The 17850-nt window shown below is 36.6% G+C and overlaps 1 protein-coding gene across 10 annotated transcripts in view; it reads right to left on the reverse strand.

Moving 5' to 3' along the window:
* Ralgapa1 (Ral GTPase activating protein catalytic alpha subunit 1) overlaps positions 1-17850 on the reverse strand; it is a 221187-nt gene that overhangs the window by 127140 nt on the left and 76197 nt on the right. For 5 of the 10 annotated variants that reach the window (XM_029540679.1, XM_021201485.1, XM_029540681.1 and 2 more), the window contains exons 14-17: positions 13676-13805; positions 11217-11454; positions 10118-10279; positions 6528-6668 (exon numbers count right to left, since the gene is read on the reverse strand). In XM_029540679.1, the coding sequence (XP_029396539.1) occupies positions 6528-6668; positions 10118-10279; positions 11217-11454; positions 13676-13805 (671 nt within the window). The remainder of the gene's footprint in view (positions 1-6527; positions 6669-10117; positions 10280-11216; positions 11455-13675; positions 13806-17850) is intronic. The other 5 variants (XM_021201484.1, XM_021201489.1, XM_021201490.1 and 2 more) reach the window with 1 other exon arrangement.

Consider the following 17850-nt stretch of genomic DNA (forward strand, 5'->3'; position numbering starts at 1 on the left):
CTTCCCAAATGCTTCAACTAAGAACATGTGGGTCACTATGCCCAGTTTATGCAGGTCACTTTTTTTTTTAAAATTAATCATTGTATTTGTTTACATTTCAAACATTATCCTTCTTCCCAGTCTCCCCTCCACATCAACCATGCCCCTTGCCTCTAAAGAGGGTGCTCCCACACCCACCTATTCCCTCCCCGCCTCCAGCATCATCTTTCTATGGGGCATCAAGTCTCCACAGGACCAAGTGCCCCCCACCAACTGATGCCAGATAAGGGCAGTTCTCTGCTACACATGTAGTGGGAGCCATGGACCAGTCCATGAACACTATTTGGTTGGTGGTTTAGTCCCTCGGAGCTCTGAGGGGGCCAGTTAATTGATATTGCTGTTCTTCCTATGGGGTTGCAATCCCCTTCAGCTCCTTCAGGCCTTCCCCTAACTCTTCCATTGGGGTCCCCAGGCTCAGTCCAATAGTTGGCTTAGAGTATCTGAATCTGCCTTAGTCAGGTACTGGCTGAGCCTCTCAGAGGACAGTCATACCAGACTCATGTCTATAAGCACATCTTAGCACATAGATCGGGATTTGGTGTCTGCAGATAGAATGGATCGCTTGGTAGAGCAGTCTCTGATGGCCTTTCCTTCAGCCTCTGCTCCTTTTCTGTCCCTGCAACTCCTTTAGACAGGGACAAATCTAGATTAAAAATTTTTAGATGAGTTGGTGGCCCCATTCCTCAACTGGGGGCCATGTCTATCTACTGAGGATGATCTCTTCAGGTTCTATCTTCCTGATGTTGGGTATTTTGACTAATGTCAACTCCATGGGTCCTGTGAGTCTCTCCCATCTCTGGCATCTGAGAATTTATAATGGTTCCCCAAGTTGCTCCCCGTCCCAACAAATCTCCTTATTTCTATTTGTTCTCCTGGCCGTCTCGAATTCTTTCCTGTCTCTTTCCATACCTGGTTCTGCCCCCCACTTTTCCTTCTTCTCTCTTCTACCACCTAGATCTCTCCCTCCCTCTGCCTCCTGTGATTATTTTGTTTCCCTTTCTAAGAGGGTTTGAAGAATCCACACTTTGGCCTTCCTTCTTAAGCTTCATATAGTCTTTGAGTTGTATCTTGGGTATTCTGAACTTTGGGGCTAATAGTCACATATCAGTGAGTACATACCATGCATGTCCTTTTGGGTCTATGTTACCTTACTCAGGTAAGGATGATATTGTCTAGTTCCATCCATTTGCTTACAAAGTTCGTGAAGTCATTGTCTTTAATGGGTGAGTAGTACTCCATTGGGTAAATATACCACATTTTCTGAACCCATTCTTCCATTGATGGACATCTGGGTTGTTTCCAGTTTCTGGTTATTACAAACAAAGCTTCTATGAACATAGTGGAGCCCAAGTCTTGGTTATGTGTTTGGATCATCTTTTGGGTAGGTCCAGTAGTGGTATAGCTGGGTCTTCATGTAGAGCTATTCCCAATTTTCTGAGGAACCACCAGATTGATTCCCAAAGTGGTTGTACCAACTTGCAATCCCACCAGCAATGGAGTATTCCTCTTTCTCTACATCCTTGTCAGCATCTGTTGTGGCCTGAGGGCTTTTTTTTTTTTTAAATCTTAGACATTTTGATTGGTGTAAGGTGGAATCTCAGGGTTTTAATTTGCATTTCCCTGATGTTTAAGCATGTTGAACATTTCTTTGGTTGTTTCTTTGCCATTCAAATTTCTCAGTCAAAAATTATTTAGCTCCCCATTTTTTAATTGGGTCATTTGGTTCTCTGGAGTCTAACTTCTTGAGTTCTTTGTATATTTTGGATATTAGCCCTCTATCAGATGTAAGGTTGGTAAAGATCTTTTACAATCTGTAGGTTGCAGATTTGTCCTATTGACAGTATCCTCTGCCTTACAGAAGCTTATCAGTTTCATGAGGTCCCATTTGTCAACTGTTGATCTTAGAGTCTGAGCCATTGATGTTCTGCTCAGGAAATCTCTGTTGATGTGTTCAAGGCTCTTTCCCACTTTCTATTAGATTGAGCATGTCTGGTTTTATGGAATGGTTCACCTGGACTTGAACTTTGTACAAGGAGATAAAAATGGATCAATTTGCATTCTTCTACATGCAGACCACCAGTTAGACCAGTACCATTAGTTGAAAATATTGTCTTTTTCCCACTGGATAGTTTTGGCTTCTTTGTCAAAGATCAAGTGACCACAGGTGTGTAGATTTATTTCTAGATCTTCAATTTTATTCCATTGATCTGTCTGTACCAATACCATGTGTTATTTTGGGGATTTTTGTCACAGTAATAGAGCTTAATGTCAGGGACGGTGATTCCCCAAAAAGTTCTTTATTGTTGAGAGTTGTTTTCGCTATCCTCTGTTTTCTGTTATTCCAGATGAAGTTGGCAATTGCTCATTTTATCTCTGGGAATAATTGAGTTGGAATTTTGATGGGAAATGCATTGAACCTGTAGACTATTTTTGGTAAGATGGCCACCTTTACTATATTAATTCTACCTATCTATGAGCATGGGCAATCTTTCCATCCTCTGAGGTCTTCTGATTTCTTTCTTCAGAGACTTGAATTTTTTGCCATATAGCTCTTTCACTTGCTTGGTTAGAGTTACACCAAGGCCAAGATACTTTATATTATTTGTACTATTATGAAGGGTGTTGCTTTCTTAATTTCTTTCTCAGTCCATTTATCTTTTGTATAGAGAAAGGCTACTGATTTCTTTGAGTTAATTTTATATCCAGTCACTTTCCCGAAGTTGTTTATTAGGTGTAGGAGTTCTCTGGTAGAATTTTTGAGGTCACTTAAGTATACTATCATATCATCTGCAAATAGTGATACTTTGACTTCTTTCTTTCTGACTTGTATCCCCTCAATCTCTTTATGTTGTCTAATTGCTCTAGCTTGAACTTCAAGTACTATATTGAATAAATAGGGAGAGAGTGGGCAGTCTTGTCCCTGATTTTAGTGAGTCTGCTTCAAGTTTCTCTCCATTTAATTTGATGTTGGCTGTTGGTTTGCTGTATACTGCTTTTATTATGTTTAGGTATGTGCCTTGAATTCCTGATCTTTCCAAGATTTTTAGCATGAAGGGGTGTTATATTTTGTCAAAGGCTTTTTCAGCATCTAACGAGATGATCACGTGTGATTGTTTATATAGTAGATTTGAGTTTGTTCATATAGTGATTACATTGATGGATTTCCGTATATTGAACCACCCCTGCATCCCTGGGATGAAGCCTACTTGATCATGGTGCATGATCATTTTGATGTGTTCTTGAATTGAGTTTGTGTGAATTTTATTGAATATTTTTGCATTGATATTCAAAAGCAAAATTGGTCTGAAGTTCTTTCTTTGTTAGGTCTTTGTGTGGCTTAGGTATCAGTGTAACAGTGGCTTCATAGAATGAATAATTTCCTCTGAATTGTTATAATTAAAGACATTTATTATTACCCCCAATCTTCCACCACTCCCATCTCTGTTTCTCTGGTGTTAGAATTACGGACCTGCATCACTACTGCTGGCTTACTTATGACTTGTCTGTCCGTCAGTGTTTTTTGTTAGTTTGTTTGTTGTTTGGTTTTTAAGACATCAAACTACTCTAAAATGAAATTTACTCAAACTTTAGAAGAAACAAAAATAATTAACCAAGTGGACTGGTTGAAAATTCAAGCCGTGATTTCTACTTATTAGCTTGGCACTAATTTTACATAATTCTACCATTCAACTATCTCTTCTTTCTCCTACTCCTACCTCCACGTCTTCAATCTGCTTCCATGAGTCACAGATGGAAAAATCAAACAGTAACTCCAATTCCTACAAATATAAACTGATAAAATCATCTGATTTCATAGTGTTATGTTTTTATTTAATTTAAAGATTAATTCATGTCTTCTAAACGTGTGCTCTGTGGACCTTAATTCTATTATATATTAAACTGCCAAAAAGTGAGACAAAGTGTTTATGCTGAAATAAACATGAAAAGTATTGGATTATGAAGTTTTTATTTAAGAGACTTCTAGAGTCCTTCAATAGGTCAGCAAATATAAATTATGAGTCTTTAATTATTTCCTTTTTATTTCTTAGAAAGTATTCTAAGCCTTGAATGGGGACTTCATCTTAAGTCAGTTTTCAGGGAAATGAGGATTTGCTTGCCTCTTGTATGAGTTCTATGAGAAAAATATTTTCTAATTGAAAGGAACTTTAATTATGCTTTGACATTGTGTATGTGCATTTGCATAAAAATTGGTGGCAAAGTTATTTTATGAACAAATTGGTTTTAGAGAATTATGTGTGTTTTTAAAATACACTTTCTGAGATAATCCACACTGTCTAAAATGACATTGGGCACAAGGAGCTCATGTCTGTAATCATAATACTCAGGATGCTAAAGCAATAGTCAAGAGTTTGAGGTCAACCTGAGCTACAGACTAAGACCACGCCCAAAACCAATACATATAAATAAACATAATTCTGATAGTAAGATATATAGTGCTTGTTCTAATATGTTCTAGTACGACAATATTATCAAAATATTTAAATTTGTTATAGAAGGCATTTTATCTCAAATGAGGAAAATGAAGGCAAAAACCATAGCACTTGAGAAATCTTTTAAATACTATCTATAAATATTTAAAAAGGTCTTTTAAAAAGATAATCTTTATGACTTATTTATAACAAAACAAGAATTTTGACATAGATGCTTAAAGCAATACTTGGAAATTTTTGAAAGAAACAACCTAGTACTTGGCAGGCAGAGGCAGGAAGATCAAGGTCATTCTTCACTGCATACTTAGTTCAAGACCAGCCTGAGCTACATGAAACTGTCTCAAACAACAGGGTGGGAGTGGAGAGCAATGAGGAACACTTCATTTTCTTTTAGCTGTCACAGACATGCTACACTGCTGCTTCTGGTGCTGTTTGTGGGCTCCTTCCGGATGGACCTGGTGCCTCCTTTGTGGAACAACAGCACTTATATGGCCAACAAGAAACCCAACCCAATGAAGTAGTCCAGACTGAGAACAATGATCATATTAATTTGAAAGTGGCAGCAAACAGTGGAGTTTAAGAAGTAAATACTTCTTAGTATGCCAATGAGAGCCAATTGCAAATGGCAGGGTCTGATGTTCAAGTAAAACAACTTGTGATTTGATGGGATACCAGTGAAATGAACATACCTGCACAGGTGGCAGTGGAGAGAAAATTTATAATTGGTGTGTTCTAGCAGCAGACAGAAGGTATCTACAATCAGGGGCCCACTACTTTACTCACGAGTTGTGTTACAGACCAAGACTAGATTCTCAATTAGAAAGCAGAAATTTGGTTCCAATACATCCAGCCTATTACAGTACAGATGTCTTTGTTCTTTCGTTTCACCATTCCACTTCTTTTTTTTTTTAATTCTTTTTTTTTAAGATTTATTTATTATATGTAAGTACACTGTAGCTGTCTTCAGACATTCCAGAAGAGGGCATCAGATTTCGTTACGGATGGTTGTGAGCCACCATATAGTTGCTGGAATTTGAACTCAGAACCTTTGGAAGCGCAGTCGGTGCTCTTAACCACTGAGCCATCTCTCCAGCCCCCATCATTCCACTTCTTTACTGTACAGAAATAACTGCTGTGAATACTAGGGAGTTTTCCCTTAAGGTCAAGAATCTTCTTATTTAAATAAAATTCTTATATTTTTTAAATTAACACTAAGATAATTATTTGTCGAATTCTAAAGTTTCAGACAGGAAATTTTAGAAGTCCCAAAAGTTCTAAAAAAGAAAAAAGAAAGGCAATACTAACTGTATTGTTGGAGTAAAAAGTAATTTGTGAAGGTGGGGAATGAGTGGTTGCTGGACAATTTTAGGACAATGGAAATGCTCTGTATTTTATATGGGTGATGTTGTATGTATAATCCTTAAAACTCACTACACTGAGTCATGCAAGCCATCTTGTACTGGATCTAATCAAGCAGAAACGTTGAGCAGGTTTCTAAGTTCTTTGGGAATTGGGGCTACATGGAATAGCTTTAAAAGGAGTTCATCCTTTGAATTATAGATAGTGTTTTATCTAATATAAATCCCAAAGTAATTATTAGGTTATACGTTTTCTCTAATGACTATATACCCTTACTTAGTTCCATAAATAGAAGATGGGGAGGAAGTGATATTTAAGATTTACCATATTGTTAATTAAAACAATAAAACATCAAAGTCAACATGTCTCTTGTGAGACATTTGTGATACAAATATTTTTAATCACCTGGAAGAAAAAAAAAATCAAACATAACTTGGTAATTCACCGTAAAAAATATAAGACATTGGCACAGCACTAACTTAGCACTTCCAGAATGAACTGCAAGAATAGCATAAGAGTTCAAATAACTCAAAATGTTGATTTCTCAATTATTTTCCAATTTCCCACCCTCCTCCCAAAAGAAATGAACTTTGAAGAGTTTATTTGATTTAGCAATTTTGAAAGCAGAGGATTACAAAGTGAAAAGGGCGGTGCAGAAATTAGCAGAGGTGGCACTACCTGAAAGCTCATCAGAAAGGGGAGTGAGAACAATATCAGGCAAGAAGGGTTTGGAAGTATGGATCAGAACAGGAGCACTTTTAGCACTGCGAATATAGGCCGATGGCAGAGCACATTCACCAATGGATCGGCTTCTCATGGCTTTAAAGGAAAAGAAAGAAGTGGGGAAGGAAAAAAGAAGAGTGACTATAATGAAAGGCTGTGTCACAGAAAAAGCAGCAACAGAGAAAACTAAAAGACTCAAAGGAAGGAAACTTTAAATTAAAACATTTCAGCACAGCAAATACTGGCAAGCTGTAAGAAAAGAAACCACAACACACATTTTGAATGTAATTCTTTTGGTGTAAAGCAGGAAAATGCCTATTATTAGCAATTATAATGGAACAGCACTAAAAAAAACAGCAGACACTTTAGCACATTTTCAAAAACAAAAAAACCAAGAAATGAGAAATTTATCAAGTGGAAACCTTGAGAAATACTCAATATCATTAGTGCAAAGCAATTCTCGTACCATATTTGGTCATTTCTCTGAGCAATTCTTCTTAAGGAAGCTGAATATGACTAATAAATCATTTCTATTTTCATATTTTTATCCAAATAAAACTTCCTAATTTCTAACAGGTCCTTTTATGAACTTTGCCATATTTACTCTTGTAATTAGCAGTTGTTCCAGGTGGGAGAATACTTAAACAAATATCTCGCATTTATACTAAAGTACAGTAGTACAATTTTAAGATTTTAATTAGCAATATTTTCAGAAAACGGAATTTACAAGCATTAAGAATCATGTTTGTAAAAAAAAAAAAGAATCATGTTTGTGAGTCAGGCATGGTTACACACCTGTAATCTCAGCAGTAGGATGATCAAAGCAGGAGGATTACAAATTCAAGGTCATTTTCAACTACACAATGGGTTCTAGGCTAGCCTGGTCTATATGACATCCTGTCTTTAAAAACAAAAACAAGTATACAACACTAACAACAACAACAAACACAAAATTAGGTTCTTAAGAAAAATATATAATCTGAGTTATTTCAAATCATAAACATATAAAAATTTCAAATTATCTTTTTAAATACAAAAACTGGGCTTCTTTCCAAAACTTGTCCATTCTGCTACATTTTATAATTTCATAAAAGCATTACTAGATCACAAACAAAATTTTGTATTTTATGTAGCAATAAATAGTGACTTAAACTTCGTAATAATTTTAGCTTCAGTTTAGAGGCTACTGATTAAATGAATTTATAGGTACTGTTATGTAAGGACACATATAGTTTATGCTTAAACTATGTTGCATAATACTCTATGTAAATAATAGATGCAAAAGAAAGAAAGAAGGAAGGTAGGAAGGAAGGAAAGAGAGAGAGGAAAGAGAAAAAGAAAAGGAAAAGAAAGGAAAGGGAAGGGAAGGGAAGGAGAGAGAGAGAGAGAGAGAGAGACAGACAGACAGACAGACAGACAGACAGACACCTCCTTCCTTCTCCCTGCCCCTCTCTCCCTCCCTTTTGGCTTCAGGCTTTCACACTTTCCTGTAACCAGAATGTATTACCTATAGATCCTTGCCATGTTCTCTCGCTTGCTCAAAGCTATGTTCTTAAATCATATGATAAAGAAGTCTATCTTGATCTCCGCTTCTGCTATTCACCAATCCATTATTTTGCCTGAATTTTCTTTGTAATGTACTAGCACCTGTTAATGTTTACTGGATCTGTAAGCTCCACATTAAAACTGTAAGTGCCAGTGACCATTTTAAAATTTTGATTTGCTTAATCACTTCCCAATTTTTTCACCAAGATCATGTACGCATTAACTATATCTTTAATGTTTAGAACAGTGCTTTGATATTGAATATTTAACTTTTTTCCATTCAAATATGTAAAATCAGCCGAGGCTAATCCACGTTCAGTTAAGTACAGTACATAGGCAATGTGCTCTAGGTCTCTAAGTGTATAAATGGTCTTCAGAAGATGTATAAGAAACTGCTAAGAGGGTCTGCCTCTAGTGCAGTAAGCTGAGAGGAGGAGAAGGAGGAAGAGAAGGCTGGGAAGGCTTAACAGAATGAATGGGGGTTTTTTTAGACTCAAATTTTAAGCATATTCACTCACCTTGGTTATAAAAGAGTAATTTTAAAAATTAAGAAATTAACCAGTCATGGTAGTTCACATCAGTAATCTTAGAACTCAAGAAGCTATGACAAAATATTTTCAAGTTCAAGGTCAGTAAGTTTTTAAGGCAGTCCAGGGTTCACTCTAATAACCTGCCTCAGAGAGCAAGACACAACCTAACAAGCAAGATCTAATAATATCTTAATTTGAATTTTCAAAGAATTTTCCAACTTTACACAAGTATCTTTCTCAGCAAAACTTTTAATGCTTTAGTTTTTGTTTGGTGAACATAAAATCTGAAATGATATCAAGCAACTATTTCAGGCGGGAGAAGTATTACCACTGCCACTCCACCAATGAAGCACTTAGAACCTAGAGAGCAGACGCAGTGAGCTGCTCAAGCATCACAACCTGAATCAATCCTGGGACCTACCTGGTGCAAACAGAGACCAACTCAAACAAGTTGTCCTCCGACCTCTACATGCATAAGGTGGGAACATGCATATGTGTACATACACCCTAATTAAAAAATTAAAGTAGCCGGGCGTGGTGGCGCACGCCTTTAATCCCAGCACTTGGGAGGCAGAGGCAGGCGGATTTCTGAATTCGAGGCCAGCCTGGTCTGCAAAGTGAGTTCCAGGACAGCCAGAGCTATACAGAGAAACCCTGTCTCGAAAAACCAAAAAAAAAAAAAAAAAAAAAAATTAAAGTAAACTGTCCAAGGTTACCTACANATTTAGTGGGGAAAAAAAAAAAGAGTAAGAAAGAACTTAGGGCATAAGTCTTCGTTATATTTTTTCCAGTACTACACTCTCTACTATAGTTCAGCCAAATTACATGGCTCTGAGATGAAAATAAGACAGTTGCCAGTTCTTTAGTATGTTGTGTTGGCTTAAGCCTACAAGTGCTTCCCAAGTGTTGCTACATCCCTTTTTACATTAGAGAAATTGCTTCCCCCCGCTCAGAGCTGGGGACCGAACCCAGGGCCTTGCAAAGCACTCTACCACTAAACTAAATCCCCAACACCCCCCTCTTTAAAAAGAAAGAGCTTAGATTTCTTCTTGACCTCAGTTGCCTGCCAATAGAGGATATGAATTAATTTCCTGTTGTCCTATTGGAAGTTCCTAAGGCCAATAAGACTATGTAATTGAAATACTGAAAGTTTGCTATCATCTCCATATTTGTGAATATATTTACTTAATAAAATGTATACCATGCTTGAGTTCTGCATTTTGAATACAAGTTCTACTTTCTGAATTCTATAAGAAGACAATTTGGAAACAAAGAAATCTATAATAAACTACGTAAACACAGAGTGCATATATTAAAAGCACAAAAGCATGTTACTGGGCTATAAGGATTGCTGAGGGAGGGAGGAAGTTTTCTATAGAAGATTCTCATCTCCCAAAAGAAAGCAAGATGTACCCTGACAGCATCTATCTGTATTGCTTTACCTAGTTCCCACGGTTTTAAACTACATACCAACAGTTTTTTGCCGTACTATACTCCTGGCCTTCTCAGTTCCTGGGGAGCCAGTAGTCGTCGCACTTCTCTGTCTCATAGGTGCCTGGCCAGGCTGATCGCGACTCCATCCTCTAGAAAATGACTTGTCAACTGAAACTTTCTGAAATTCGTGTCCAACTCCTAGAAATGCAATATTAGCATGTAGTATATTGATAACCTGATGGTTACCTTTAAATTATCATGTCATTGTGGGTTCTAAGGCTTCCTCACAGTGCATTATAAAGTAATTACAAGGATTGTTTGAGTTTTGTTTTATGTAAAAATTATATTCAAAACTTAGGAAGATCTAAAATTACATTATATCACTAAGGCTAACCCATTATAATTCTCTACTATCAAGAGGTAAGAAATGAGGTGACTGGAAGTCATCTTGCAGTAACAGTTTCTAATTTCTAACTACCAATAATAGCCACTTGGGAAATAAATGATGCAGAAAACGTAGTGTAGGCATAAACTTAAGTATCATGGACAAACAGCTAAGTATGAAATAGGAATTAAATATAATTTCTAGCTAACAAACCATTCTTAAAATGCAAAATACTATATAAAGCACATGATAGTGATATAATAATTATGCTACTACTGCTTCACCTCAAATTAACATTATACAAATATTACTTCACACTTAGAGAATGTTTACTTGTAGTTTAAATTAATAAATGCTTTCAAGAGAATTTTCCAAGTAATTATCATACATTTAAAAACAGAATAAAATTAAGTCATCCTTTCAGTTATACCTAAAAACTATTTATACAAAAAGTAAATAAATTTTATAAATTCTGACTTGGGTTAATTATTTAAAATAAGTTAAGATTCTATATTGTTTAATTAAATATAAGACTGACCACAATGTATACAGAGAACATTCTTTATCTTACCAAAATTATTACTGATCTTAATAGTGTATTTCTCTATTTCATTGTTAAAGGTTTTAAACCTCCTGGATAAATGAAAGGACATTAGAGACGATGTCTTGCCCCAGCACTCTTCCTGGCCTGGTTTCCACAACTCAATTATTTAAACAAATTCCTATGCAGAATCTTTGAATAATTCTTACCTTTCCCTTTGTGCTTTTTTTGTTTCTGTTCACTGAGCTTATCCAATGGCAAATCACTGAGATCCAAACTATATAAATTTCTAGCCAAAACTTTAGTCAGTGTCTCCATGGTCAGTGACCACTCAGTGGCCAATTCTTCCCAATAGGTCAACGATGACAATACCGAAAGTAAGTCATCCCAAAGTTCTCGAGAAATGTATACATTTAGATTTGCTTTGATCCAGGCAACAATGAGAGTCTACAAAGACAAATATTCAGAAATAATAATTAGATTTATTTGGTGTGTGACTTCAAAATCAACTGTTTGATTATTTTTATCTCAAAAGTAGAAAAATTTAAATCATATAATATCCATTAATACATGTTGTATCAGTAACTCATGCAATTATTGCTACCTGATAAGAATTTCAGCTAAGTTCCTAGTACTCAAGGAATACAGACTGAACAGAAACCCTAATGCATAACTTTCATGCTGCATTGCATTACTGCTAAGTAAAAGCTATATAAAGAGATGTTTCCATATTATTTCGTGTTGAAATTGAGTTCTTAAATGAAAAACTTCACAATACATTGGAAAATGAAAGATGGAAATGACTACACACTTTGGAAGTTTGTATCCCCACTACAAAGGGAGGAGGCAGCCCTAGAAAGGAACTTAACTACAGTGTGCTCATGTAAGTAAAATAAATCATTTTAAAGATTCAACAGCAATTAAGAGCAGTTTGTAATAAATACAATAGCAATACAAAAAGCTTACTTGTAAGAGGGCAGAAACTACTGATTACCCAGCACTCTCTGAGGTTTTGTGGGCTGGTACTAAATACATACTGTTGCTGAAGAAATAAGTCAAAAATAAGTTTTCAAAACTTTTAACTTCATGAATTTTGCTAAGGAATTATAAAGTCACACATGAAATGTAAAAATAAAATTGAAGTGACTAGTAATCTTTCTCTCTCCAAATGTTCAAACTACAAAAAGTTATTTTGCAGAACAAGCTAAATTTTATCTTTCTGTAGCTCCAATCATTGGGTTAGCTATGAAAACTGGGAATTTTCTGAAAGTTTAGATAATACATACTTCTGTTTTAAAAGTTAATTTAGCATCAGCAAAGATTTTTAGGTGAGAGATTAAGAGCTGCAAAGGGCCAATGTAAACAGTTACACTTAGGGCAGAGGATCTGAAATAGCCTTTACCTCTGACATTAAGAATCATCCTAAATGGGGGCTGGAGAGATGGCTCAGAGATGGTTCAGAGCACTAACTGCTCTTCCAGAGGTCCTGAGTTCAAATCCCAGCAACCACTTAGGTGGCTCACAACCATATGTAACGGGATCCAATGTCCTCTGAGGTCAGCTACAGTGTCCTCATTATGAGTATTATGTACTCATATATATAAAATAAGTGATAAATTTTAAAAAATCATTAAAAAAGAGATTCATCCTAACTACATAATTTCATTTAATGTGTCATAAAAATATTTCCTATTTCAGGGTTTATAATAAGTTTAAAGTCAGCACATAACTTCATGTTGAAATAATATGTAATTTCTATATGGTCAAAAATATCATTGACACTTAAATTCTAGAAGGGAGAACAATAAAATCTGGTGAGGCAGCTTGGTTATGTACCACATTTGAACTACTATGGAACAAACTGAAATGTTTTTCTTAATAACCCCAGAGATTTAGAAACTGATAAAACATCCCGGCATTATTCCTAGAGTTCTGTCAGCTTTCTGAACCACAAGCATGCCACACTAGAGGTAAAATAAGCACCCTTCCTATTCATTTCAACATTTTTCTTCCATTAGATTGTGAATTTGTATGTAAAGGTATTTAGATGACTGACTTATATTAATTTAGCTCTGCTAAAACATCCTTTAACATGAACTGGCTCATGCCAGCAAGATTCTGCTGAAGGGACCCTGATATTGCAGCCTCTTGNGAGGCTATGCCAGTGCCTGGCAAACACCGAAGTGGATGGATGCTCACAGCCAGCTATTGGATGGAACACAGGGTCCCCAATGGAGGAGCTAGAGAAAGTACCCAAGGAACTGAAGGGGGCTGCAACCCTGTAGGTGGAACAACAATATGAACTAACCAGTACCCCCTGAGCTTGTGTCTCTAGCTGCATATGTAGCAGAAGATGGCCTAATCGACCATCACTGGGAAGGGAGGCCCCTTGGTCTTGCAAACTTTATATGACCCAGCACAAGGGAAGGCCTGGGCCAAGTAGTGGGAGTGGGTGGGTAGGGGAGCAGGGGCGGGGGGGGGGGTTGTATAGGGAACTTTCAGGATAGCATTTGAAATGTAAATAAAGAAAATAATAATAAAAAAAAGAAAAAGAAAAAAAAACATGAACTGGCTTGTGATTTAAAGCATTTTCTCCTACTTTAACAAGCTCAACTTTAGTGAATCTTTAAAAAAATCAAACATTTATCCATCTATTTATGTTTATTGCCTGAAAAAGTGGTCCTGCAAGTCGACCTGCCAGGGTCATGTTTTTTTTCCCCTGGAACTGCAGAAAAGCTTGTGAGGACATCTTCAGTACAGACTCCGTGACTCTGAGCAACACGAGCAGCATCTGTTCCCTTAAAGGAAGAACATCTGTTAATGTTTCCTTCTTGCTTTGGGTTAATGACCAATTTTCATATTAATTTGTTGTAAAAATAACATTATTGTTGGGATAACTCAAATACTCAACCTTTGAAAGACTATTAAGTGTTCAGAACTCTTTAAATATTAAAATTAATAACAAGTTTTTAAGCACAATACCTTCAAGTACAAATTGCTTTATGTTTTAATAACGGACGCTCAGGAAAAGAGAAAAGGTACTGCTTCTCTTTCTCCCACCCTCCATTTGTTTCTTGAGACAGGTTCTCATGACGCTAGGCTGGCCTTCCTACACAGCCAAGAATGACCTTCAACTCCTCATCCCCAATTCCTTCTACCTAGTACTAGGATTACAGAAGCCTGCCACCATGTCCTTTCCTCCCTTTCAGTTTCAGTGATTAAAAAAATTACTTATCTGTAATATATGTAAATATGCATTTATATATATGTGTATATGCATATTGTGTATCTGTGTGAGTATGTGCCATGTGTGTGCAGGCACCTGAAGAAGTCAGAACAGGGCATCAGATCCCCTGGAGCTGGAAGTACCAGCAGTTGTAGGCTGCCCAATATGAGTGCTGAGAAATGAACTCAGATCCTCTGGAAGGACATAAAGTGCTTTTAACTGCTGAGCCATCTCTCTAGCCCCATTTGAAAATTTTAAACTCTTTTGTTCTATACGTGTATCAGAAACAGAAGCAATTCTAGCATTGTCCTTACCTTAACTGTCTCTTAGATGCTTCCTACCAACAGAAGAAAACCACACCTGATATTTGAAGAACAAATTTACCAACATACCAATAAATGAGACTGATAGCTAGGCATACTGGAATGCACCTGCAGTCTTTGGGTGACTGAGGCAGGAGGGTGGTACATTTGGGACTAGCCTGGGATATCCAGTAAGACCTTGTCTCTCCCCTCAACCCCCGCAAAAAAAAAAAAAAAAAAAAAAAAAAAAAGAAAGAAAGAAAGAAAGAAAAGAAAAGAAAAGAAAAGAAAAGAAAAGAAAAGAAAAGAAAAGAAAAGAAAACAAGAAAGGAAATAAAAGAAAAAGGGAAAAGGAACCTGACAAGAGAACTTTAGTTAGTACAGAGGCAAGCTAGAGCCCAAGTTCCTATCGGTCTCCTCCTTAAAGGCCATTCTGCAGTCCCTATCTAGGTGTAGCATTAAGGATGGTCACTGTAAGAAATACGGATAAAGCAGTAATATATCCCAGATCTAGGTGGCACTTGGGTGAAGAAGTGAACACAAAATCAAATAAAGATTATCACGCAGATAAAAAAAAAATATCTTGGGGGTAGAAAGGCAGTTCAGCAGTTAAAAGTACTAGCTGCTCTTCTAGAGGATCTAGATTCAATTCCCAGTGACCAAATGACAGCTCACAACTGTCTGTAACTCCAGTTCTAGGTGATCTGACACCCTCACACATATAATGGTAGGCAAAACACCAATGTAAATATAATAAAATAAATAAATCATTTAAATAATATATCCTGAAGCTAGAGGTATAGCTCAGTAGCAGAGCACTTGCCTATAGTAGGTGAAGTACAATTAAAAACCAAATAAATAAACAAACAAACACATATAGAACAAAAGACTTAATAATTGTCGAATGGGGCTAGAGAGAGATGGCTCAGCAGTTAAGCAGTTAAGAGCACTTTATGCCCTTCCAAACGATCTGAGTTCATTTCCCAGTACACCACAAGCATATTATTATTCACAGAGTAAAAATCTTAAGTATCTTACCTTGAGCTTCTAGCTTAGCTGTATGAAATGAAAGTATATCTACATGACACGTTTATAAATAAACTTCATCTTACTACAGTCTGACTTTCACTCATATACCAGGTGACTCTCATAATTTGTAATACGAAAAGAATAACTTTAATCAATACAGAAAAAATCTCATAAAGTCACTGTAAATATGTGGGTGATTGCCTTGGGTATAATGACTTCAGCTTTAAAGGAACTTAAAAGAATTACGAGGGCCAAAGAGATAACTCAGCAGTTGAAAACATGGGCTGATCTTCCAGAGGACCCAGATTCAATACCCAGTATCCACAGGGCAACTCACATCTGCCTGTAACTCCAGTCCAAGGAGATCCAATATCTTCTTCTGGCCTCTGCCAGCACCAGGCATGCATGTGGTATACAGACATACATGCAGGTAAAATATTCATATACATAAGAATAAAATTTATATGTTTCAATTAAAAATATGGAATAAACTCTAAAAATATGTTTCATGGCAAGACTCCTAGCTCATCATTGATATAAAACTTATAGAAAGAAAAATAAAGAACCCACAAAAAAAAAAGAGAGAGAAAGAGAGAGAGAATACTTCAGTTTCATATGATTTTCTGTTTTTGTTTTCTGAGAGAGTATAGCGTATGTAGCCCAGGTGAGCCTCAAATTTGCAATCACCCTGCCTCTGCTCCCCCAGTGCTGCATTCCTCATGTATACCATTTTAAAATGAGAAAGACTATAATTCAAAATCTGCTTACCATTTATCACAGGTTGTATAAACAAAGACCAATCACTTAATAGCCTTGTTTTAACTCAAGGAGATACACATTATTAATGAATAATGTGATTAGTGTGCATGTGAAATTTTAGAAATGTTCTCAACATCATATGTCCCAAATATGTTAATAAATGTTTCTCTATATAATTTATATATACTTCTAGTAAAGGATTTTTTTTTTTTAAGCTAGGGGGTTAAGAGATGGTCCAGAGGTTAAGAGCACTGACTGCTCTTGCAAAGGAACCAGGTTCAATTCCCAGGACCTACATAAAAGCTCATAACCCACTGTAACTCCAATTCCAGGGATCTTGAGAGGAAGGTCCTCTTCTGACTTCCAAGAAACTAGGCATGCATATAGTATAGTTACATACATGGAAGCAAAATGCTCATATACATATAAATCTTTAAAGTCATTTCCTCCTAAGTAGCAAAACATAAATTAAGCACACCCTTTAACCAAATATTCCTGCTTTTATTGTTCTTTTTTATTTGTATTTTGCTGTTGTTGTGGGGGGTCTCTTTGTTTTTTGGGGTTTTTTTTGTGAGGGTTTTTTTGTGGAGCTCTGGCTGTCCTGTAACTTAAAGTCACTCTGTAGACCAGGCTGGCCTCAAACTCAGAGATCCATCTGCTTCTGTCTCTTGAGAGCTGGGATTAAAGGCGTGGCCACCACTGCTCATCTGTGTTCCCACTTTTTAAAATAACTCAAAAGAAAAAAATTAATATATGTAGGGATATTCATTATCCTCTACTCTCTCCACCCTAAAATTATATATATATACACACACACACACACACTAGTAGATGTTGGTTAGGTTAGTTCTATGCTTGAATTCCCAGCTACTAAGGAGGCAGAGGCAGGAAAACAATAAATTTAAGGCTCCTCTGAGCTACAGAGTGAGGTCAAGGCCAGGATGGACAACTTAAAGAGACCTTCTCTCAAAATCAGTAAGTTGTGGTAGCTTACAATGGTAATTCCAGCACTCAGGAGGCTACAATAGGAGAGTTAAGAGTTCCAAGCCGGGCTGGTGAGATGGCTCAGTGGGTAAGAGCACCCGACTGCTCTTCCAAAGGTCCTGAGTTCAAATCCCAGCAACCACATGGTGGCTCATAACCATCTGTAACAAGATCTGACGCCCTCCACTGGAGTGTCTGAAGACAGCTACAGTGTAATTACATATAATAAATAAAGCTTTAAAAAAACCAAAAAACAAAAAGGAGTTCCAAGCCACAGCCTGGAGAGATGGCTCAGAGAGGTTCTGGCATTGCATGGTGGCTCAAGCCTATTTATAATGAGAGCTGGTGGTGCCCTCTTCTGGCCTGCAGGCATACATATGGTACAGAACGCTGTATATATACATACATACATACATACATATACATACATACACAGATAGACATTCATGTGGTACAGAACACTCTATAAATAGATAAGTCTTCAAAAAAAAAGTTCCAGGCCAGCTTGGGCTACACTAATAGATAGCAAGACTATTTCTAAAC

Source organism: Mus pahari, chromosome 7 (genome assembly GCF_900095145.1).
Source record: "Mus pahari chromosome 7, PAHARI_EIJ_v1.1, whole genome shotgun sequence".
Lineage (NCBI taxonomy): Eukaryota > Metazoa > Chordata > Mammalia > Rodentia > Muridae > Mus > Mus pahari.